Genomic DNA, 25,152 nt, shown 5'->3' with positions numbered 1-25,152 from the left:
GACGAACTTTTAGCTAGCAATAGCACACATCAGCATCTTAAAAACGTCTTCAGCAAAGCCGTTATGACATTAGCTGTATAATCCACACCCTAAACAAATGCTCCACTCTTCTCCACAATGGTAACCCACTGTAATTTAAATTGTAATAATTCCAACATAATTGAATATTAAACACAATCAAGTCTCTCCCTTTCTCATCTCGCTCAAAAATACATAAAATAACACTTTTACATATAAAATAACCACATTTACTCTCTCTTGATTTAGCCATTTGCAAAGCATGCTGGGACCTAACAGGCCCTGCCCAGTTTCAGTTAATGCAACACAAATCATTCATGTAATCTCAACACAAACGGATTAAGTAAACGTCGATTTGACATATTAACATACAAGTTAGGACAAAATGTGTAGCAAAAGCTCATTTTAATTAAGCAATGTTAAGCAGTGTTTAGGCAGAAACAATGAGCTCATTAAATCCGTTATTACAAGTTTAATTTGAGTCAGTTTGGCATAAAAAGTAAAAGTCACTTTAGGCAAAGAAACCAAAAATATAGTGAATAAATTGACTTTTGCTAAGGTTGGTGCAAATACTGTAAAATGAGCCATTTACTCAAACCTAATTTTCCTCCTGGACTGTGTCAAACACATTTTGTGCCGTCTACTTCCATTCGAGGCAAGATTGTATTTTTTCGATGCATGCGTAATAAATGGTTTAGTGCACCTGGAGCAACATTTAGTGTTGCTGGAAGGCTGATTATATATTGTATAAGCACATTATTCATTCCATACATCTGAGGTTATTGTGTTCACCATATGTTTCCCTTTAAGACTTAATAATGGCATTGCTCTTCATTGTCTGAATGACAACAAACCACGTCAGGTTTTGACTAGATCAACCTGACACAGACTAGGCACTTGGAGAAAGACTTAATTTCAATGTTGTGTGAGTTTCAGAAGAACCCAGTATGTGTTTTATGAGAAATATTTATACTCTTTTAATATGGTGCAAGGCAGATTTTATTGAACTGGGTGGGGAAGCTTATAAAACGACGCATTCTAGCGCACAACAGATGTGTAAGAAGCTCAAACTGGAAAATGTTTGGGAAACGGCATTCTCACAAATGTTTTCCGCCCTCACAGATGGCGTGCGGTTTAATAGGAATTCTGGTGATGGTAGTCTGCTTGTTATAGTCACGATTACCTGTTACAGGTTCATGCGAAAGAAAGATGTACAGTATGTGGGAAAAAAAGGAAGGCTCTGTGACTGTACTGTGTGCTAATCTGTTCTCTCTCTTTGTGTGTGTTTGTAGTGTTATTGGTGCAGATGCAGGCAATGGTATCCGAGTTTTCCTCCCGGATATCGGGATGTTCATGGCGAGCCTGTCCGTGTGGCTGCTGTGCAGAAAGCTGGTTCACAAGCGGCCGAGTGAGGAGATGGCTCAGGACAACCACGACTTTGAGCACGAGGAGAAGGTGGGTCAGAGTTACTGCATGCCTGATGGAGTACTCAAACACACACCTGCTTCTCGCTTTACTTAGACCTACACGCGTGCACACAAACACGGAGAACATGTGCTCTCCAGACGGCAGGTTCAGCTGTCACCTCTGCTGATGGGTTTAATGAGCTGCAGTCTGACGCATTTCAAACATGATGATGAACGTTCATGGAACTTTGCTTTCCAGCGTTGACGGATACACAAATGCCCATTTTTAAACAAACAAATCATATAATTAGGGTGTTGTTATTGTTATTATTAGTGTTAGTATGGTAACACTTTACAATACGGGTGCACTAATATGCATTAATTCATGCTTAACTAATGTATTGATAATCATGAGTTAATGTATGACTCATGAAGAATGACTTGTTGAGGCACATGACTATTAACTAACTGTTAAGTAATATGCCATTGTGGTGATGGCTTTTGAATTCATTTTGAATTAGTTAATAGTCATGAGCCTCAACAAATAAAGTCATAACATAATGATACCTTTGCAAATTGTTAGCTAATGATTAATTAAAGCAGAGACAACTGGAAGCTGAAATGCATGGCTTTGACCAGTTGTGGTAATTAACATATTCATTTACACTATTAGTTACTATAATATGTTATCAGGGAATTAATACAATATGACACATTTCATTAATAGCAATTCATATATTACTTAATCTATTTATCATATAGAATCTTCATTAGTTGCTGATGCAGTAATCATTAATAATGGTTTAGTTACATCAGCTCATGATTATCTGTGCACAAGGGCGATTCTAGGATTTTCATTTTAGGGGGGCTCAGCCCCCAGTGAGTGTATGAAAAAATTGGTAAGACTTTAGTTTAGGGTCCAATTCTCTATTAACAAGGAGCTTATTAGTATGCATTCACTCACCTAAAGGATTATTAGGAACACCTGTTCAATTTCTCATTAATGCAATTATCTAATCAACCAATCACATGGCAGTTGCTTCAATGCATTTATGGGTGTGGTCCTGGTCAAGACAATCTCCTGAACTCCAAACTGAATGTCAGAATAGGAAAGAAAGGTGATTTAAGCAATTTTGAGCGTGGCATGGTTGTTGGTGCCAGACGGGCCGGTCTGAGTATTTCACAATCTGCTCAGTTACTGGGATTTTCACGCACAACCATTTCTAGGGTTTACGAAGAATGGTGTGAAAAGGGAAAAACATCCAGTATGCGGCAGTCCTGTGGGCGAAAATGCCTTGTTGATGCTAGAGGTCAGAGGAGAATGGGCCGACTGATTCAAGCTGATAGAAGAGCAACTTTGACTGAAATAACCACTCGTTACAACCGAGGTATTCAGCAAAGCATTTGTGAAGCCGAAACACGCACAACTTTAAGGCGGATGGGCTACAACAGCAGAAGACCCCACCGGGTACCACTCATCTCCACTACAAATAGGAAAAAGAGGCTACAATTTGCACAAGCTCACCAAAATTGGACAGTTGAAGACTGGAAAAATGTTGCCCGGTCTGATGAGTCTCGATTTCTGTTGAGACATTCAGATGGTAGAGTCAGAATTTGGCGTAAACAGAATGAGAACATTGGATCCATCATGCCTTATTACCACTGTGCAGGCTGGTGGTGGTGTAATGGTGTGGGGGATGTTTTCTTGGTACACTTTAGGCCCCTTAGTGCCAATTGGGCATCGTTTAAATGCCACGGCCTACCTGAGCATTGTTTCTGACCATGTCCATCCCTTTATGACCACCATGTCCCCATCCTCTGATGGCTACTTCCAGCAGGATAATGCACCGTCACAAAGCTTGAATCATTTCAAATTGGTTTCTTGAACATGACAATGAGTTCACTGAACTAAAATGGCCCCCACAGTCACCAGATCTCAACCCAATAGAGTTGCAACTGCAAGATGCTATCCTATCAATATGGGCCAACATTTCTAAAGAATGCTTTCAGCACCTTGTTGAATCAATGTAACGTAGAATTAAAGCAGTTCTGAAGGCTAAAGGGGGTCAAACACAGTATTAGTTTGGTGTTCCTAATAATCCTTTAGGTGAGTGTATTAGGATATTGGCTGTTTATTATTTTGTTTCAGGGGCATGGCCCCTCGAGAAAATGTATTTCTATGATCTACATATGTGCATTTTAAGATGTGCTGAACGGCAAAAAATTAGAAAACAATAGCTTGAAAACCATGTCAGTGGGCAGATATGACTGATAAAGTTTTTCCATTTTTGTCAGTGAAGACAGTAAACATATGTTTAACTGATATTTATATGTTTTCTAATCATTTTTCGAAGGCTAAAAGGAAAGCTAGGTAACTAAATTTATTAAATTAATTCACAATATGCACACATTCATTACTAATCTTATGCCCAATACAGGCCGAAAAAAGCTGAGCTTTTTTATTTACTGGGAGCTACACATTAAATTATTAATTTACAATATGCACACATTCATTAATTACTATTAATCTTATGCCTAATCTGAAGAAAACGGCTTTGTTTACTCTGATTTGATTGGTTTTCTCAAATATTTTGACATTGACGAGCGGTGACAGACCAATGAGGCTCAGATCAACACACACACCTCTGCTTCTGACGTGTGCTCTATTCGCTGCCACAGCGGATTGAAGAACACGCAGATTAAAAGACGGGACGAAGCTGAAGCCTCCCGCCAGTTTCATATGTTATAAAGGTTAATCACACATTTTTTAGGGGGGCAGGTGTCCAGGTGACGCCCATGTCTGTGCATTAGTTAAGCATGAATTAATGCATATTAGTGCACCCGTATTGTAAAGTGTTACCGTTAGTGTTATTAGTGTTATTATTAATTCATCAAACCCAACTCTATCAGATGAGCTAAATTATGAATTGAGCGGTTTAGACTCAATTGCTTTATCTCACAGGGTGTTTTGGTGACGGTTCATGTTCATTGTTCATGTGTTTAGTTTATCATGTTCTTGGTTATGTTTTAGTGTGTCATGTTCACAGGCTTGTCATGCACTTCCTGGTTTTGTCATGTTTCATTGTCATGTGATTCCCATGCCCTCATGTGTTGTGTCATGTCATTGGTTCATTGTCTCATCACTGTTCACAGGTGTCACTTGTCTTGTCATTAGGCTGTGTGTATTTAGCCCTCATATTTGCCATGTGTCCTTGTCTGTTATTGTGATTGTAACCCGTTGTCAGGCAAGTCTGTTTATTAGGGGTGCGCATTGGGACTGCCCTCACAATTCAATTCGATTACGATTCACCAGGTAACGATTCGATTCAATTAGATTCTACGATGCATTGCGATGCATCAAAATTCTACTGCACACAACAAGGCAAATTTTTAATCAGTCATGAAGCAATACAAGCAGTCAGATTTTGAAAAACCGATTGTATTGGCTGCTATTATCACTCTCCTGTATCTTTGACATAAATGTCATTAAATAAAATAAAATTGAATGGTACAGGGTATTGGATATGGCATTTTCAAACCTGAAAAAGAAAACGTAAATCACTGCTTTCAGTGCTTTGAATGAGAAATGTTTCTCTTCTCTGCTTTAGAACCATTTGAAATTAAATAGAGCAATAATAACAGCCAACTTTTTCCAGCAGTGAACATAAGTGTTTTAATTAATCAGTAATCTCCCTCCGCCTCAGCCATCTTGATTGTTGTTGTTGTTATGACCCCGGAAGTAATTGAAACTTCACAACTTCATTGTCCAACTCAAGGCCAGAAAATAAACGATGACATAATCGATTATGGCACTTTGCCGCATCGATGCTGAATCGTGCATGCCCCGCATTGCGATGCATTGCCGAATCGATTATTGTTGACACCACTACTGTTTATGTCCTGTTTTTGCTAAGTCTTTGTTTCTAGTCAAGTCAAGTAAAGTCAAGTCCTTGTTTTATGTTTTGATTTATGTTAAGATTTATGTTTGGAATAAACTGCACTTGGGTCTTCAACTTGCCTCTTCAGTGGATAATCGTTACAGAATAACAGAACGCCAAACATGGACCCAGCAGCTTCCACGTTTTTGACTCCTCAAGCAGGAAGATCTTGCTGAAGCTCAAACGTGATGCGTAACACGAGAATGAACCTCATTGGTTCTTGCTGAAGCTCAAACGTGATGCGTAACACGAGAATGAACCTCATTGGTTCTTGCTGAAGCTCAAACGTGATGCGTAACACGAGAATGAACCTCATTGGTTCTTGCTGAAGCTCAAACGTGATGCGTAACACGAGAATGAACCTCATTGGTTCTTGCTGAAGCTCAAACGTGATGCGTAACACGAGAATGAACCTCATTGGTTCTTGCTGAAGCTCAAACGTGATGCGTAACACGAGATTGAACCTCATTGGTTCTTGCTGAAGCTCAAACGTGATGCGTAACACGAGAATTAACCTCATTGGTTCTTGCTGAAGCTCAAACGTGATGCGTAACACGAGAATGAACCTCATTGGTTCTTGCTGAAGCTCAAACGTGATGCGTAACACGAGAATTAACCTCATTGGTTCTTGCTGTAGCTCAAACGTGATGCGTAACATGAGAATGAACCTCATTGGCTCTTACAGAAGCTCAAACGTGATGCGTAACACAAGAATGAACCTCATTGGCTCTTACAGAAGCTCAAACGTGATGCGTAACAGAAGAATGAACCTCATTGGCTCTTACAGAAGCTCAAACGTGATGCGTAACACAAGAATGAACCTCATTGGCTCTTACAGAAGCTCAAACGTGATGCGTAACACAAGAATGAACCTCATTGGCTCTTACAGAAGCTCAAACGTGATGCGTAACACGAGAATGAACCTCATTATCTCTAACATGATTATAATTGGATGAATTGAGGTTTGCATGCAGTGCCACCCTGAGCAGCAGAAGTGTTGTTAAAGAACTTTATTATGTGAATTGCCATAATCACATTTTTTTGTGAATCCCACCCCAGTAACAGCTTTCCAAATGTTTGTTTTCCTAGAGTAAAATACTCATTGTTTTATGAGAGCAGGTTTATGTTATAGGACGAGGAGAGGCAAGTTCTTTGACTGGACTTGTAAAGCAGCTCATAAGTTCAGTATATTCTAGATCAGTGCTTCCCAAGCGTCTTACAGTGGCTCTGAGGCTTTCAACATCCTTCTGTGTTCCCTCTCTCTTCCACTTGCACTGCACTCACACCTTCAATATTTGCCCCCTTAAAGTGATTTTCAGGTGCATTTTCTACAGCGTTTTTCTAACCCTAACAAATATGTGAGCTATGATTTGTCATATTCTTTAAATTCCATTAACTTTATTATTAATATAATAAATAAATAATGCTAAAGCTTAGTGATACTTTGAAATATTAAACAAGTCAGATTTTCTCAAAGCCGCAGATTCGTTCACTAACACACCACGGCTGTGAGATGCACAACACTTCTGCTGTGGCTTTAGTTGCAAACAGAGCAAACAATATTGACAATACTTTGTTTAAAATGTCACTAAATTTGACCTTTTTGTTTGTTGAACTGTTGTATAAAACACATTTGCAATCCTGTGGATATTCGGGAAAAATTGCATTCTTGCTTGTATTAAAAACAAGAACTCACACATCCATTCATCCATCCATCCATCCATCCACCTATCCATCCATCCACCCATCCATCCATCCATCCATCCATCCATCCATCCACCTATCCATCCATCCACCTATCCATCCACCCATCCATCCATCCATCCACCTATCCATCCATCCACCCATCCATCCATCCATCCATCCACCTATCCATCCACCCATCCATCCATCCATCCATCCACCTATCCATCCATCCACCCATCCATCCATCCATCCATCCACCTATCCATCCATCCACCCATCTATCCACCCATCTATCCATCCATCCACCTATTTTTCCACCCAACCATCCATCCATACATCCACCTATCCATCCATGCACCCATCTAACCACTCATCTATCCATCCATCCATCTACCTACCTACCTATCCATCCATCCATCCATCCACCTACCTATCTATCCACCCAACCATCCATCCATCCATCCATCCATCCACCTATCGATCCATCTATCCACCCAACCATCCATCCACGTATCTATCCACCCAGCCATCCATCCACGTATCTATCCACCCATCCATCCATCCATCCATCCATCCATCCATCCATCCATCTATCCATCCACCCAACCATCCATCCATCCATCCATCCACCTATCCATCCATCCATCCATCCACCCATTTATCCATCCATCCACCTATCCATCCATCCATCCATCCATCCATCCATCCACCTATCTATCCACCCAACCATCCATCCATCCATCTATCCACCCATCTATCCACCCATCTATCCATCCATCCACCTATTTTTCCACCCAACCATCCATCCATACATCCACCTATCCATCCATCCACCCATCTAACCACCCATCTATCCATCCATCCATCCATCCATCTACCTACCTACCTATCCATCCATCCATCCATCCATCCACCTATCTATCCACCCAACCATCCATCCATCCATCCATCCACCTATCCACCTATCCATCCATCTATCCACCCAACCATCCATCCACGTATCTATCCATCCATCCATCCATCCATCCATCCATCCATCCATCCATCCATCCATCCATCCATCCATCCATCCATCTATCCATCCATCCACCTATCCATCCATCCATCCATCCATCCACCTATCTATCCACCCAACCATCCATCCATCCATCCACCTATCCATCCATCCATCCATCCATCCACCTATCTATCCACCCAACCATCCATCCATCCACCCATCTATCCATCCATCCATCCATCCATCCATCCACCTATCTATCCACCCAATCATCCATCCATCCACCTATCTATCCACCCAACCATCCACCCATCCATCCATCCATCCATCCACCTATCCACCTATCCATCCATCCATCCATCCATCCAGGTATTGTTTAAAGGTTGATGAGCTGTAATACTAGGATACATAAATAAAGTGAGAAAGTTAAGACCTGAGGTTTAAAGCATTGCTTCATGCTGTAGCTAAACGTTTACTGGTGTTTAGCAGTATGTGCTACCGTGAGCAGGAAGTTGTTTCCTGTGCTGAAGGCCATACATATGGAGCCATTAAAGCTAGAGTGTTTGTTTGTGAATCTGCGTGTGAGATCAGAGTTAATCTAAACCAGATTAAACGCCACTTAAACTGAGACATGTTCTTGAAATGGACTAGTATACCACTTACTGCATAATGTTTACTAATATTATATCTAGGATGTCAGACAGTATATATCATGCAATGAGGAACATTTAAAACATTTTCAAAAAAGTTTTTGTTCTGTTTTTGTACTGTCAGATTTGGCTTTGGAGAAAAGGCCGCTGGTGGAAGAAGCTATTTTCACTCTTAAATTATTAGTAAATTTCACAATTAATTACAAAGAAAAGACAAGCAACACTGAGTTAAATCTAGAAAGTAAAAGTAGAAAGACTGAAAAAATATTTTCTGAAAAATGTACTCCTACTGTTCTACTGCTTGCTCTGCTTGTATAATGCAGACTTTGGCAAGATGTTTTTCATTCACACAGTAACCGTGCATGCTTCTTGTATTCTGTGACCACACACAGGAGGAGATTGACGAGAAGGTGGAAAATGATGAAGAGGATGATGACGACGATGATGATGAGGATGATGAAATGCTGTTTGACGAGGACTTTGATGCAGAAGATGAGGCAGAGGAAGAGGAAGGGGACGGAGAAGTCGTGGATGAGGAAGAGGAGGAGGAAGAGATGGAGGAGAGCACAAAGATGAAGATTCTGCGCAGAGTAGCAGGAGTGGCAAATAAAGTCAAAGAGATCATCGGTAACCTCATCACAACCGCTGGACAAGTGGTGGTCACCATTCTACTGGGATTAACAGGTGTGGAGACGTCATAGATATTTGAACGTTTGCGGTCAGGAAGATGTTTTAATGTTTCTGAAAGAAGTCTCCTCTGCTCACCAAGGCTGCATTTATTTGATCAAAAATTCAGATATTGTGAAATATTATTACAAATAACAGTTTTCTATATGAATATATTTTAGAATGTCATTTATTCCTGTGATCAAAGCTGAAGGTTCAGCATCATTACTGTGTCACATTCAGTGTCACATGACCCTTCAGAAATCATTCTGATATGATGATTTACTGCTCAAGAAACATTTTTGATTTTTATCAACGTTGAACACAGCTGTGCTGCTTCATATTTTTGTGGAAACCGTGATACACTTTTTTTTCAGGATTCTTTGATGAATAGAAAGTTCTAAAGAACAGCATTTGTCCAAAATAGAAATGTTTTGTAAAATTATAAATGTCTTAAATGTCACATTGCTGAATTAAAAAAAAAAATTCTTAATGACCAAAAACATAAATGTAAAAAAAAAAAAATTGATTGTATATGTCATGCACATTTACGTATATTTCTGTGAAGATATATCTGGCTCATGTTTCATAAAGCTAAAATTATATATTTTACATTAAAATATATATATTTTTCTAACAATAGGATTTTTTGGTTGCATTATGACATTCATTTTATGTAAATTAAGCACACACAGTGGCAAGAAAAAGTGTGTGAGCCGCTTGCAGAATCTGTGAAAATGTGAGTAATTTTAACGAACTAAAGAGAGATCATACTAAATGCATGTTATTTTTTATTTAGTGCTGTCCTGAATAAGATATTTTACATAAAAAAATGTTTACTTATAGTCCACAAGACAAAAATAGCTCAATTTATTAAAATGACCCATTCAAAAGTTTATGAACCATTAATTCTCAATACTGTGTGTCGTTCCCTGATGATCCACGGCTGTGTGTGTGTGTGTGTGTGTGTGTGTGTGTGTGTCGTTCCCTGATGATCCACGGCAGTGTGTGTGTGTGTGTGTGTGTGTGTGTGTGTGTGTTGTTCCCTGATGATCCACGGCAGTGTGTGTGTGTGTGTGTGTCGTTCCCTGATGATCCACGGCAGTGTGTGTGTGTGTGTCGTTCCCTGATGATCCACGGCAGTGTGTGTGTGTGTGTGTGTGTCGTTCCCTGATGATCCACGGCAGTGTGTGTGTGTGTGTGTGTGTCGTTCCCTGATGATCCACGGCAGTGTGTGTGTGTCGTTCCCTGATGATCCATGGCTGTGTGTGTGTGTGTGTCGTTCCCTGATGATCCATGGCTGTGTGTGTGTGTGTGTCGTTCCCTGATGATCCACAGCAGTGTGTGTGTGTGTGTCGTTCCCTGATGATCAACGGCTGTGTGTGTTTTGTGATGGTTGTTCTTGAGTCTCTTGTTTGTCTTGAGCAGTTAAACTGACCAACGTTCTTCAGAAAATCCTCCTGGTCCTGCAAATTCTTCAGTTTTCAGCATCTTCTGCATATTTGAAGCCTCTCCAGCAGTGAGTGTGTGATTCTGAGATCTGAGGACGATTGAGGGACTCACACACAACTATTAAAAAAGCTTCACACATTCACTGACGCTCAGAAGAAAACATGACGCATTAAGAGCCGGGGGTGAACACTTTTGAGCATGTCCAAATGTTTCTTATTTTGTTTAAATATCTTTTTTTTTCATTTAGTGCTGCCCTTCAGAAGCTACAGAAGATTCTCGCATGTTTCCCAGAAGACAAATTTTGTACAATTTACTTTGATCTTCAAAATGAATAAGTGTTCACCCCCGGCTCTTAATGCGTCATGTTTTCTTCTGAGCGTCAGTGAATGTGTGAAGCTTTTTTAATAGTTGTGTGTGAGTCCCTCAATCGTCCTCAGATCTCAGAATCACACACTCACTGCTGGAGAGGCTTCAAATATGCAGAAGATGCTGGAAAACTGAAGAATGTGCAGAACCAGGAGGATTTTATGAAGAACGTTGGTCAGTTTAACTGCTCAAGACAAACAAGAGACTCAAGAACAACCATCACAAAACACACACACAGCTCTGGATCATCAGGGAATGGCACACACACACACACACACACACACACACAGCCTTGGATCATCAGGGAACGACACACACACACACACAGCTGTGGATCATCAGGGAACGACACACACACACACACACACAGCCGTGGATCATCCAGGGAACGACACACACACACACAGCCGTGGATCATCAGGGAACGACACACACACACACACACACACACAGCCGTGGATCATCCAGGGAACGACACACACACACAGCCGTGGATCATCAGGGAACGACACACACACACACACACACACACACACACACACACACACACACACACACACACACACACACACACACACACACACACACACAGCCTTGGATCATCAGGGAACGACACACACACACACAGCCTTGGATCATCAGGGAACGACACACACACACACACACACACACAGCCGTGGATCATCAGCGAACGACACACACACACACACACACACACACACAGCCGTGGATCATCCAGGGAACGACACACACACACACACACACAGCCGTGGATCATCAGGGAACGACACACACACACACACACACACACACACAGCCTTGGATCATCAGGGAACGACACACACACACACAGCCGTGGATCATCCAGGGAACGACACACACACACACACAGCCGTGGATCATCCAGGGAACGACACACACACACAGCCGTGGATCATCCAGGGAACGACACACACACACAGCCGTGGATCATCAGGGAACGACACACAGTATTGAGAATTAATGGTTCATAAACTTTTGAATGGGGTTATTTTAATAAATTCAGCTTTTTTTGGTCTTGTGGAATGTATGTAAACATTTTTTATGTGATGTATCTTATTCAGGACAGCACTAAATAAAAAACAACATGCATTTTGTATGATCTCTTTTATTTAGTAAAAAATATTTTCACAGATTCTGCAAGCGGTTCACACACTTTTTCTTGCCACTGTATACACCTCCCCCTAATTTTCTCATTATCATAAAAACCCCTCATTGTTTGTACTGTAATAAAAATAATCCTGTCTGCAGTAGAGCAAATGTACACTTTTTAATGACCGTTTTTTTAAAGGCTTTTTACGCTTAACCACATGAGTGCCTTGGAAAATATGCTCGTTTCACTGGAACAAATGTACTTTATAATTTGAATAATATATCATTAAATATGTTATGAAAGACATCAGGCACTGAGGAGCTTCTATTACTTATATTCCCTCGGCTCAGCTCATGTCCCTATATGTGACTTCATTGGTAGATCAGGCTAAGATGAATCACTAATACCACACCATCTCTGGTGATCAGGAGGAATGAAACCGAACTCAAAATGCAAAACAACCCTTCAAAATATTAAAAGAACATCATGCTTCCAGCAGAATCCAAACCAGTGAAGTCAGTGTAAAACTCTCTGTTCTGTTCTGGCCTGCAGGTATCATGCTCCCCTCTCTGACGTCAGCCGTCTACTTCTTTGTGTTCTTGGGTCTGTGCACGTGGTGGTCGCTCTGCAAGACCTTCGACAAGCTCCTCTTCAGCTGTCTGTGTGTTCTCATGGCCATCTTCAGTGCTGGTCATCTCATCATACTTTATTCAAACCAGTTCCAGTTCCTCCAGGAGGCCATCAGGCCCAACGACAGCTACATCAGGTCAGAGGCTCTCCTTTCCAATGACATTTGTCAAACAACTTACGTCTATTTTATGCAAATAACTGGCTCCATATTAAAGAGGCCATATTACGCAATGTCTGGATTTTGTTTTTGGGAATAGGTTTTCATGCATAAGCGTTCAAGCATTTTTCACATATTCTCCATTGTTGCAGCTCCTTTTCTCCCAGTCTGTCAGTAACATCCTGGGCCCTATCATACACGCGACACAAGTGTTTTTTGCTAGTTTCAGCCCAACGCAGTTATCATTTTCACGTCCAGCGCCATGTTGTTTAACCCTCTCGAGGCTCTCTTTTTTTCTTATCAGTGCCAAAGAGACGTTTTTTATCATTCAGGCAAGTGTTATACATCATTATAATCTGTTAAGTTTCTATTTTTTTTGTGTAGAGTCACAATAAAAAACAAAAGGTTTTGCTTTTTGCAAAATAAAGAAAACAAACATGATGTGCGATCTGCAGCCTCTCTCTCAAAGACGTTCATTCAGATAGTCTTCAGAAAAGGAACTCTAGCTTAGTGAATACTTGTCTCACAAACATGAGACATATGTCTAAAGAAACGCTGAAATGTCAGGTTTTGAACACTGTAAACCAGATCGAAAACAAATATTCTGTGTTTATGTAATCTGTTCGAAAAGCGATAGATGTCAGTCACCCGCGAGCCACTTCATTATCCGCTAATGCGACCACGCCCACGGATCGCGCGTTCTATTGAGATTGAAATACTGACGATCCCTGCATCAACGCCCACACATCAACTCACACAAACACATCTAGTGAAGCGCTGTAACGTTATTTCAGCTACATCGTTTTGAGACGCGTTTGAGCAATAATCCTGGATTTATTCTCCTCATGCAAAGCTGTTCATTTCTAAGAGCATTAAAGGATTCCGCCGCTGATTGTAAGGTCAGTTTATTCTGTTAGCATCTGGGGATATTAAATGCAAAAAGACCGTTTAAATATGAATCCTGTTGCAACATTAAATGTCACACACGCAAGACTTATTTGGCTTGTTTTGGACCGATTATAACGTGTTTATTGTAAAAGAGCCTAGTGTCACATCAATAAAGCTTTTATTCGCAAATGTCTGCTCATATGCTATAAATATAGTATCAGTCAAACGTATTTTGCTTCATATTGATGTTTAAATATTATAGCCTAATGGTATTTTTTTAATTTAATATCAAAGTTGGTCAGAAATGATTCTGGAGTTTTGTTTTGTAGAAAGTGATTTTTTGTTTTGTTTTGTAGAAAGAGAATTGCTTTCTTTAAAGTGAATTTCGTTTTGTATAAATTGTATCTTAATTTTAATTATTTATTTTTTTATTTATTTTTTGTATGAGACTACTTTTAAAAACATAAAATTTTTTTTACAAAAGATGTAGAAAAAAATGCTCTTCTTAGTCATTTTTGTCTTGTTTCTAGTCTAAATATTTAAACATTCTTAAATCAAGATGCATTTACTAGATAAGTACAGTTTTCAACTAAATAAGAAGAGCATTTTTTTTAGGTGTAGTCAAATCTTTTGATCATTTAAAATATAATAGGCCTTTGTTGACTACATTCTAAATAAATTATTCTGGAGTTTGGCTTTGTAGAAAGAGAATTTTTTTGTTTTGTAGAAAGTGAATTGCTTTTTTTAAAGTGTTTCATTTTGTATAAATTGTATCTTAATTTTAATTATTTATTATTTATTTTTTTAACATGAGACTACTTTCAAAAACATAAAGCTCTTCTTAGTAATTTTTGTCTTGTTTCTAGTCTAAATATTTAAACATTCTTAAATCAAGATGCATTTACTAGATAAGTACAATTTTAACTAAAAAGGAAGAGCAAATATATTTTTGCTCTCTCAGTCAGGTATGAAGCTCATTCATTATGCAGCTCATTATGCGGGTTATTATGTTCTTTTGTCCTCTCAGGTGATCTCCAGCATTATTCATTAGCTATCACGCCTCCTCGCATATTGGCTTTGTGAAGAAAAACTGTCTTACAAATTGTAAATTAATATATTGTTTTATGTGAATGAGTAGGCTCAATGATTCTCACATCAGTTTGAAGCAAAAACTCAATGCAAATACACCCTGGAGTCAAAAGTCTTGTGAACACATATCTATTGTGTGTTTAGAGGCCTTCATTTTAAAACAATTGTTTTAGTTTTTTCAAAAATCATGCATAAACATTAATACAAGCATGTACATACATGTTGCTTAGATATTATGGTAGCCCAGTTTGTGCAGAATACAGTGTAATTACACTTTTGCCATTAACATGTTTATAAGCAAATGAAAAAAACACAAATGTCAGAGCATGTCAAAACTTCTAAAGGGCCCCAAAACAGCTCAGACTCCTAGGGGTTAAACAGCAAATGCACTCGCGGCCATATTTTCGCACATGGGTGTGCTGGTCTGAAAACCAGGTGTGTTCAGGAGCATTGTTGGCGCGTTGCTATTTTGAGGAACTGAAAACGACTGTGCCATTGACCAACAAAAACCTGCTCTAAAGTCAATAGCGCAGTATTTTTTGTGTTTTTTAAAGGTGCAGTATGTAGTATATATGAGGCTCTATTGACAGAAATGCAGTAGAGTATACATAACCATGTTTTCAGTGGTGTATAAAGAACTTACTCAATATACCATTATGTTTTTATTACCTGATGTGGCGTTCACACCGGACACGATTCACACAAATAATTCGCGCTAATCGCGTGAAGGTGGACGCTTGACCATTTTGAGTTTACTCGCTTCAATCGCGCGTGAAATTCGCGCGAATCGCTCGTGACATTCACTGCACAACAGACGCAAATTCGCGTCATGGACGGCGCTTCTGCCAGCGGCTCGTCTTGTTGAGAAATGGCTGACATGGGCTGTGTTTCCATGTCTTTTTTTTGTTAAAATCTACTGTTAATGTGAGACAAAATGTAGTTTTAAGACTTTTTTAGTCGATAATGTAGTTGTTTAAAGCTCAAATCTGTGGTTTATTTATATAAAGAGTGCCTATTTGAACATTTTATCTGGCGTTTTTGGAGTTGTGAGCTCCAGTGGATCAGCGGCGCTCAGCGCTCGTCAAAGCCGGCGAGGGCAACCTTTCCTCGGCCAGTCCTTCTGCCGTCTGCCGCTGGCTCTGATGTCTCTGTGGCGTCTTGAGCTATAATTCGTCTTGTAACGGCCGAGCTTTGGTCTCATGGATCTATAATTTGTTCCCTGGCAAATCGTTTAGACTGAGGGCAAAGAGAAGTTTCATTACTTTATATTTTTAGGCTATAACTGTATGTTGCAGTTGTAACGTTAGCCTATTAGCACTGACTTTGAATGTTTGACTGAATTGTTTGCTTTATTTCATGTATAGCTTATTATACATTTTACTTATACCTTTGTATTATTGATCAAACATAAACTTGCATTTAACAAAAAGAGACTGTGTTGTGTTTCATGTCATTTAATGTTATCACAGTGATAATCATATTGTCTGAACCAGATATTAATATACAGATTTTCTCCTCATTGTTGTCACTACTAGAGCAAGCTCCTGATTGGTTAACGCGGCTCGAAATGTCCGCCAAAGTTCAGATTTTTCAACTTGAGCGATTCCCGCGATTCGCGTGTTCAAAACGCTCAATTCGCGTCCTTCGCGCCGCCTCAATCGAGCGAATCTCACTGCCTCATTCGCGCGAATCGTGCCGCAGAATGCCATTTCTCGTCTCTGCATTGACTTAACATGTAAATCACGCACCAAACAAAGTGAACGCACCATTAGAGTTAGAGTCATTTCTATCTACACACACCGCGGGTCCCCTTACAGTGAAGTCACCATTTTGCACCGTCATGTTTGTACAGTAGCCCTAAACGGACAAACTTCTCTACAGAGCACTAGCTACTCTCTGCTCTCTCCGACGACGACATTTTTGTCCTGTGTCGGCCACCAGAGCTTCTCGGGATGGGTGAGCGGTGTGTTATTGCTCACCACTAGATGCCGCTAAAATTTACACACTGCACCTTTAAAGAGTGCATTAGTAATATGCGTCTATAGGCGGTGCACAGCGCGCGTACACTCTGCTTATTACACACACATTTTTAAATATTAAAAATAAAAGGATTCCTCTCTGGAGAAGCGTTCAGTCTTTCCGCTCGCAAATTCCTCCATGTAAATAGCGAATCCGCCCGCCATGGTGCTTTTAACCCTTAATCGCCCCTCAAGTAGGGTTTACGTTTGAGTCCCTTGGGGTCAGATAGACCCCAAACTTTTACAGAGCGATTGCATAAGGAAATATAATTTTTTTACATGGAAAACTATATATCATTTTTTTTATTTACTTCTCAACTATACATTAATGCTGTGTTTTTGTGGGTATTTGGTAGTTTTTTACCTATTTACTGCACAAATACCTAACTATGTCATAAATTAGCTCATTAAAAATTATTTTTTTATGAAAAAATCACTTGAATGATGATCTTAAATAAATATAAATAGTTTTTGGACATTGCTCTATGTGTTAGGGATAGAATACCGCCATCTGTAGGTTTGTGGAAAAACTTTAGGAATTATAGTTAAAGAGAAAGAGAGAGAGCAATGACCACATTATCCAATAGAGGTCAATAGGGAAGTTATACAAAAGTTAAGCTGCCTTTCATCTTTCTTTTATTTGCCCTTTTCCATCTCTTTCTCATGATTGTTCCATGTTGCATTTGTGCTCTAGTATTTGTCCTTCATTTATGTATGGAATTTTTTTAGATTTATGCCAGTTTTGTTGATTTTATTTGCCAGTTTCTATAAAAATGCTCTCTGTTGCAGTCACACACATGTGTGTGTTTGTGTGTGTGTGTGTGTGTGTGTGTGTGCGTGTGTGTATGAGACAGAAAGTTCGTTCCACTTTGTGTTTATGCTCTAGGACCAGATCTTGATATAAATGTAGACATTTTCAGATTTATACTGAATTTAGTTGATTTTCTTTTACAAACAAAGTGAAAAAAAAGCATTTTTTACATTTTCCCATTCATTGCCAAAATCCAAAAAAATGCTCCAGACACCTGTGTTTGTGTTTGTGTGTGTGTGCGTGTGAGTGAACATGCTTGTTCGATATTGCATTTGTGCTCTAGTATTAGTACTTCATTTATGTATGAAAATCTTTCAGATTTATGCCAGTTTTGTTGATTTTATTTGCCAATTTCAATAAAAATACTCTCTGTTGCAGTCACACACATGTGTGTGTTTGTGTGTGTGTGTACGTGTGTGTGTATGAGATAGAAAGTTCGTTCTACTTTGTGTTTATGCTCTAGGACCAGACCTTGATATAAATGTGGAAATTTTCAGATTTATACTGGATTTAGTAAAAAAAAATTGACAAAAAAAGTGATTTTTTTTTTTCATTTTTTACACTTTCCCATTCATTTTCAATGTGGGGTCAATCTGACCCCGAGGGGCTTAAACGGTAACTTTTTTTTTACACACCCTTAGAACAACCAAATCAAGCCCAGATTTTTTGTGCATGTTTAGATAGATTATTTAGGAAAAGTCACCGAGTCTCATGGCCCTGAGATGAAGGGAACACTTTTAAAAAATGGAGGAAAAGTCCAGTGGGGTCAGCTGGACCCCAAGGGACGATTAAGGGTTAAAGGGAATGGGAGATGAGTCTCTGATTGGTTTATTGCACGGTACGCCTACAACCCTTTTGGACCATGTGTTTGGCACGCCGACCGTTTTTTTCCCATCGGTAAACTAGCAAAAATGGATTCGGACACCTGCGCCGTGCGCGTCAGACCACATGCTCAGATCGTTAAAATAGGGCCCCCTGTCTCTATGAAGCCCCTCCTTCTAAAAAGAATAATGTGCTCTGATTGGTCAGCTGGACCAGTGTGTTGTGATTGGTCAATCGGAAAAGTACCCTTACCATAACTGCAAGTTTCAACACACTCCTAACTACACTCTAAAAATGCTGGGTTAAAAATAACCCAAGGTGGGTTGAAAATGGACAAACCCAGCAATTGGGTTATTTTAACCCAGTGATTAGGTTGTTTTAACCCAGTGATTGGGTTGTTTTAAGCAAACATTTAACCCAACCGCTGGGTTAAAACAACCTAATTGCTGGGTTAGTCCATTATCAACCCAACTTGGGTTATTTTAACCCAGCATTTTTTAGAGTGTAACTCAACCAGGCCCCGCCCCTTTATACATTGTGCGGGAATTATTTAAATGAGGAATATTGTGACGTGTTGGTTTCTACAATGAAGGCGTTTCAGGAGTTCAGAAACACTGACACTGATAGAGAGAATGACTGGCTTTGTGCTTTGTAACCGCCACATTACACACTAAAGAAAGATGAACATGTAAAAATGCACAATAGGTCCTCTTTAATTATTCATGAATCAGTGGACTCTGAATACAAGCTTAAACGACAGTGCCAGTAATACTGTATAATATGTCATATGTTTAATGTCATCATATCATATCATACCTGCGGCATACAGTAAATAATGAATGAGTGTTAAAACCCATCATGCCCTGCAGCAAAACACAGCCCAATTTCCTGTGTGTGTGCTCTGATAGACACGCGGGGTTCAGGCGCTGCACAGATAAAAGATCCCGTGTCCCATCTGTTCTCGAATGTCCTGACAAAGGCCAGTCCACAAAAGACCTGCAGACCAACTGCAGAGTGAAAGAAATATAGCTTCATAAATGCATATCAGCCGAATGTTGTGCGTGTATGCCAAAGGAATCGCTCGCTCATTCTTTTACAATCATTTACGCAACAATTCTCCTGAAATAGATCCAGCATTTTTACGATGCGATTAGCAAGACATTTTTATAATGTTTAATTATGCATTAAGGTAATTCCATATTGTTGTGTTAATTATTGTAGCGCAGACGTGGCTAAACTTGCAGTGCTCTCGTCTAATAAGCATGACAATTCATAACACATACAAATAATGGGTAAATAGTGATTTTTAAGTACATTAAAATAATTATAATTGCTCAATCATAACATTGTAACATTATACAGATCTTTTATTGTCCATTTAATACATCCTTGCTGAATTAAAGTATTCATTTCTTTTTCTTTTTTTTTCCGGAACCCAAACTTTTAAAAAGTTGTATTAAAATAATTGCGATAATTCTGCATTCTATTTTATATTTCATACACATTTACATATATTTCTGTGAGGAAATGCCTGGTACTTTAGGTGTTTCATACCAAAAAAATATTATTAAATATTATTAAATATTATTAAATTAAATTAAATTAAATTAAATTAAATTTAATTTAATTTAATTTAATTTAATTTAATTTAATTTAATTTAATTTAATTTAATTTAATTTAATTTAATTTAATTTAATTTAATTTAATTTAATTTAATTTAATTTAATTTAATTTAATTTAAATAATCTAATTTCTTAAAAAAAACTTTCATTTTTTGTACAGTAATAAAAATCTGTTTCATACAAAACCTAAAATAAATAAAATAAAATAAATAAATAAAAATAAATAAATAAATTCTAATTTCTTAAAAAAACTTTCATTATTTGTCCAGTAATTCAATTCTATTTCATACAAAACCTAAAATAAAAATAATAAAATAATCATAATAAATATAAATATTTTCTAATTTCTTAAAAAAAACCTTCATTATTTGTAAAGTAATAACATTATTTGTTTCATACCAAAACCTAAAATAAATAAAATAAGATAATACAATATAATAAAAATAAATAAATTCAAATTTCTTAAAAAACTCCATTATTTGTACAGTAATTAAAGTCTGTTTCATACAAAACTTAAAATAAATAAATAAACAAAATTAATTAAATAAATAAATAAATAAAATAATCATAATAAAATAAATATATTCAAATTTCTTTAAAAAAAAAAACAGTAATAAAAATCTGTTTCATACCAAAACCTAAAATAAATAAAATAAGATAATACAATAAAATAAAATAAAATAAATATAAAAATTCTAATTTCTTCATCCTCATCAACCTTCATTATTTGTACTGTAATAAAAATCATCCTGTCTGTTTTTTAAAACAACAGAATACTTTATAATTTGCAAAAAAATCTTAATCACACACCCCCCAAATATTCTCATTATTGTGAAAAAAAACCCATAAAAATACTGTATTAAAAAGCAAAGGCAGTAGAATAAAAGTACTTTATAATTTGACAAGTATATAATTAAATATAAAAGTATTTTATGAAAATAATTTCACAATGCAAAATGTAAAAAAAAAAAAAGATTGCCAAATATATTTGCATTAACAGTGCATGCAGTGTCTCATTGAACATGTCCCCATGACGGATAGCTGCTATAGAGCAGTTTCTGCATGCCTGCGATGCCTTGCATGCTGCAGCAAACACATCTCGAATGTTTATTTTAGCGCTCGCTGTCCTTCGCCGGATATTTCCATCCGTACTCTCAGATCTGCTATGCAGCGGTTATGATCCGCAGGTGCTGACGGCCTGATTCTGCACCTATTCCTGCTCCGTCTCTCATGCCCTGGCCTTGACGCTCTTCACCAGTATCAGCCCCATCGACTGCTCCAGCCATTAGCTCTATCTATAGTCCAGTAGCCTTGTTTGTAGTCCAGCCGTTCTTTTGGCTGTAAATGTGTTCATTGTATGTTATTCCCTCTAATGGCCGCCGCAGAAGAAAGTGTGTGAGTGATTTCAAATCAATTCAATGTTTAAAGCAGCTTTTAAGGTTTGCGCTGTGGTTGTGATCGCAAGGTTAATTAAGACTGAAGTTAGAAGTGCACTGTGGTCAGATAAACTCATTACACACACACACACTCTTAGTTATCAGCCTGTTTCACCTTCTTCCACGGGATTCATAGATACTATAATCCTGCTAGTCTCATTTTCTGTGGAAGCCGCCTGATGTGTGTGTGTGTGTGTGTGTGCACTAATTGTAGTTGACGAAAGATTTGTTGCTTTGATCTGCACGACTGTTGAATGACGGTGTCGACAGCCTGCTTTCGACATCACTTCCTGCTTTTCCTCTTACAGTGGGCCGTGGTCATGTGATCATTTCTATCCGAGGCACAGCTAGAGTAAGAAGAGTACAGAAACACCCCGTGATGATAACATTAACTGTTGAGTTGTTCTCCACAGTGTGTTTGGCATCTCCTCCATCGTCCGGACCGACTGCTCCTCGACCTGGAAGCTCGCTGTCAACAGTGGTCTGAAATGGCAACATTTTGTCAATCCCATCATGCTCTTGGTCCTGTACTACACACTGGCCACCTTGATCCGTCTGTGGCTGCAAGATCCCATGATCATGGTGAGCCCAATGCCACTTTTAAATCAAAATATTGTATTTTTGTAATATAGTTGTAATTTTAATGTATTTACTGCTAAAAAAAATTGATTTTTTCTTATTATCCTGTTAAAAATATCTAAATATCTTTTAAACAAGATGCTTTTTTCCATTGGCAAAAAGCTTGATCTTGTTTTTGAGCATAAACTTCACTATATAGATTTATGCTTAAAACAGACAAACAAAAATCCAAAAAACAAAAGTTTAATATTTTACACAAAACGTTATTATTTCTCATGTTTGTCTTGATTTAATGCATTATGAAATGGAGTTTAAAAGTTTAGGGATTTTTATAAAAGACTAACATTATGTGAAGTTATATTGAGTAAACAGGGACCAATCAAATCTATACAATTATTCACTGACCAATTAAAAGAATATTCTCAAGAACACATGTCAATTAGATAAAGCAAAAAAACAAGAAAACAAAAAACAATCAAGAAATACCTGTGATATTTCTTATTAAATATATATTTTTGGTTTTAAACATAAACCTCACTAAATTAGATGGATCCTTTAAACAAACCAAAAAATCCAGTCGAGTAAAAAAAGCATAAAAAGCAAAAACAAGTTTAACTATTTTACACAAATTCTCTTATTGATTTGTTTTAAATGCCCTCATTAGTAGATAAAAAGTCACAAATATGATTTTAAAAGTCATAATAGTGAGATACAAAGTCAAAAATATGACATGCTAAGTCATAATTATAAGATGAAATGTTGAAAATATGATTTTAAATATCTTTTTTAATCATATTTTAAAAGTCTGATATCTGATTTTAAACGTCCTCATTATTAGATAAAAAAGTCAAAAATATGACATGCTAAGTCATAATTATAAGATAAAATGTTGAAAATATGATTTAAAATATCTTTTTAAAGCATATTTTAAAAGTCTGATATCTGATTTTAAACATCGAAAATATGACATGCTAAGTCATTGTGAGATGAACAGTTAAAAAAATTAAAAATGTTGGATTTAAAGTCAAAAATATGACTTCAAAATCTAAATTATGATTAAAAGTCCTAATTATGAGATAAAAAGCTGAAATCAGATTTTTAAAAAAGTCTAAATTATGACCAAAACACACACTAAGACATTTAAGAGACAAAATCATGCTTGTTATTTTTTTTTTTTAAATGAGCTTTTAATTTTTTGATTCACACTTATAATAATAATAATATTTACATTATTGTTTTCATTTTGTGCAATACATTTTTTAACATGCGTTTTTACATTTTGTTTTTACAACAGAAATTAATCAATCAAATTGAATCAATCAAATCACTTTAATCAGATTTAATAAATCAAAATCTCAAGCATGGTCAACTGCAAGATATTGTTACAAATATAGAGGGATTATATCAACCCAATTAAAAGTTTCACAGGTGTTTATGACGTAAGTGTTAGCACAAAAATTGTAAACGATCATTATACGATATAAAGGGAAATATTCATTTAAAAAGGTGACCTTAATTTCTGACTAAATCATTAGCTATTGCTAATTATTCAGTCCGAAGCTAAAGGTCAACTTTTAAAAGCAGTCTTTTAAAAAAAGTATCTTCCTTGGAAACCAAATACCTGTGATTTCTTGTAGCATCGCTGCATCAATAGGAACAGAGTTATATCATAATATGAATGTTTCAAGTGCCCAACCAAAGTGAACACTGATCACCATAGTGGTGAGGTGTTTTTTTTTTGCTTGACAAAATGGCGCTCAAACCTATCAATTAATCTTAACTTGGGTCTTCTGAGTAAACAAGGAACAGTATGTGAATAGTACAGATTACCAAATGTTTACAATTAAGTTAAGACTTAGTAAAGTTAACTAAAAAGTGTTAGTTAGAATCACTGTAAAGCTGCTTTGAAGCATCTGTTGTGAAAAGCGCCATGGAAATAAAGGTGACTATTGATTGACTATTTATTGCAGAGCAACTTTAGTGTTCATGTCATGTTATGTTTGTCTTGATGCTTTTTAATGCACTTTAATACATAAAGGATTTTAATAGTTTAGGGATTTTACAAAAATCCCTAATCCCTAATTTAATAAAAATCCATTGGAGAAAAATAGTGTTTTACACAAACTCCCTTTTCACAGTGGCTTCAGATCATTTTTGTCTTGATTTCATGCTTTTTAAATGCACTTTAATACATTAAGAAATGGATTTTAAAAGTATTATTGAGAAACAAATCAATAAAATGATTGTATTGGTTGAAACACAAAATCAACACAAACATTTCATAAATAAAATACATTTAAATCAGAATGTTTAGTCAGCGGTGTGTATTATATTTTACACTTTATGTGTATGACTGGCGTAATGCACTGACCTGTGATCAGTTTGGTCATATTTGTGCTTCACGGGTTTATAGAGCAGTCAATACACGGGTCCTTTAAAGCCACACATGTATGAGATTATTGATCTCATAGGTTTGATTATTTCACCTCATAAATCTATCGATGTGATCGATAATGAATCATAAGCGCCGTTACGCCTTCATCCGATTAAAAATGATTGGTGCAGTGTTGTTGTTTTCGTCCGAAAGCTGCTCCACGATACACGTTTTAACCTCATTCACGCTGCCCAGTGAATATGTTTCTGTGTTTATTGATCTTTCTCCAGCAGGAGAGCGAGGAGGAGGAGATAAAGGAAGGAAATGAGACGGCGGGAAACAGCATTAGTCACATGTTGGGCCGGAAGCGACTGCTCTGGTGGAAAGCGCATCAGAAAACTGAGGAAAGAAATG

At 37.4% G+C, this 25,152-nt stretch overlaps 1 protein-coding gene across 1 annotated transcript in view; it reads left to right on the top strand.

The window, feature by feature from the left end:
* piezo2b (piezo-type mechanosensitive ion channel component 2b) overlaps positions 1–25,152 on the top strand; it is a gene marked incomplete at its 5' end in the record, with an annotated part of 187,017 nt that overhangs the window by 48,469 nt on the left and 113,396 nt on the right. The window contains 5 exons of the mRNA XM_079819677.1: positions 1,311–1,473; positions 9,088–9,379; positions 12,864–13,077; positions 22,199–22,367; positions 25,029–25,151. Of these exons, the coding sequence (XP_079675803.1) occupies positions 1,311–1,473; positions 9,088–9,379; positions 12,864–13,077; positions 22,199–22,367; positions 25,029–25,151 (961 nt within the window). The remainder of the gene's footprint in view (positions 1–1,310; positions 1,474–9,087; positions 9,380–12,863; positions 13,078–22,198; positions 22,368–25,028; position 25,152) is intronic.

The sequence above is a fragment of the Gobio gobio genome (assembly GCF_949357685.1).
Source record: "Gobio gobio genome assembly, chromosome: 6".
Taxonomy (NCBI): domain Eukaryota; kingdom Metazoa; phylum Chordata; class Actinopteri; order Cypriniformes; family Gobionidae; genus Gobio; species Gobio gobio.
This window is presented reverse-complemented; position numbering and strand designations above follow the sequence as displayed.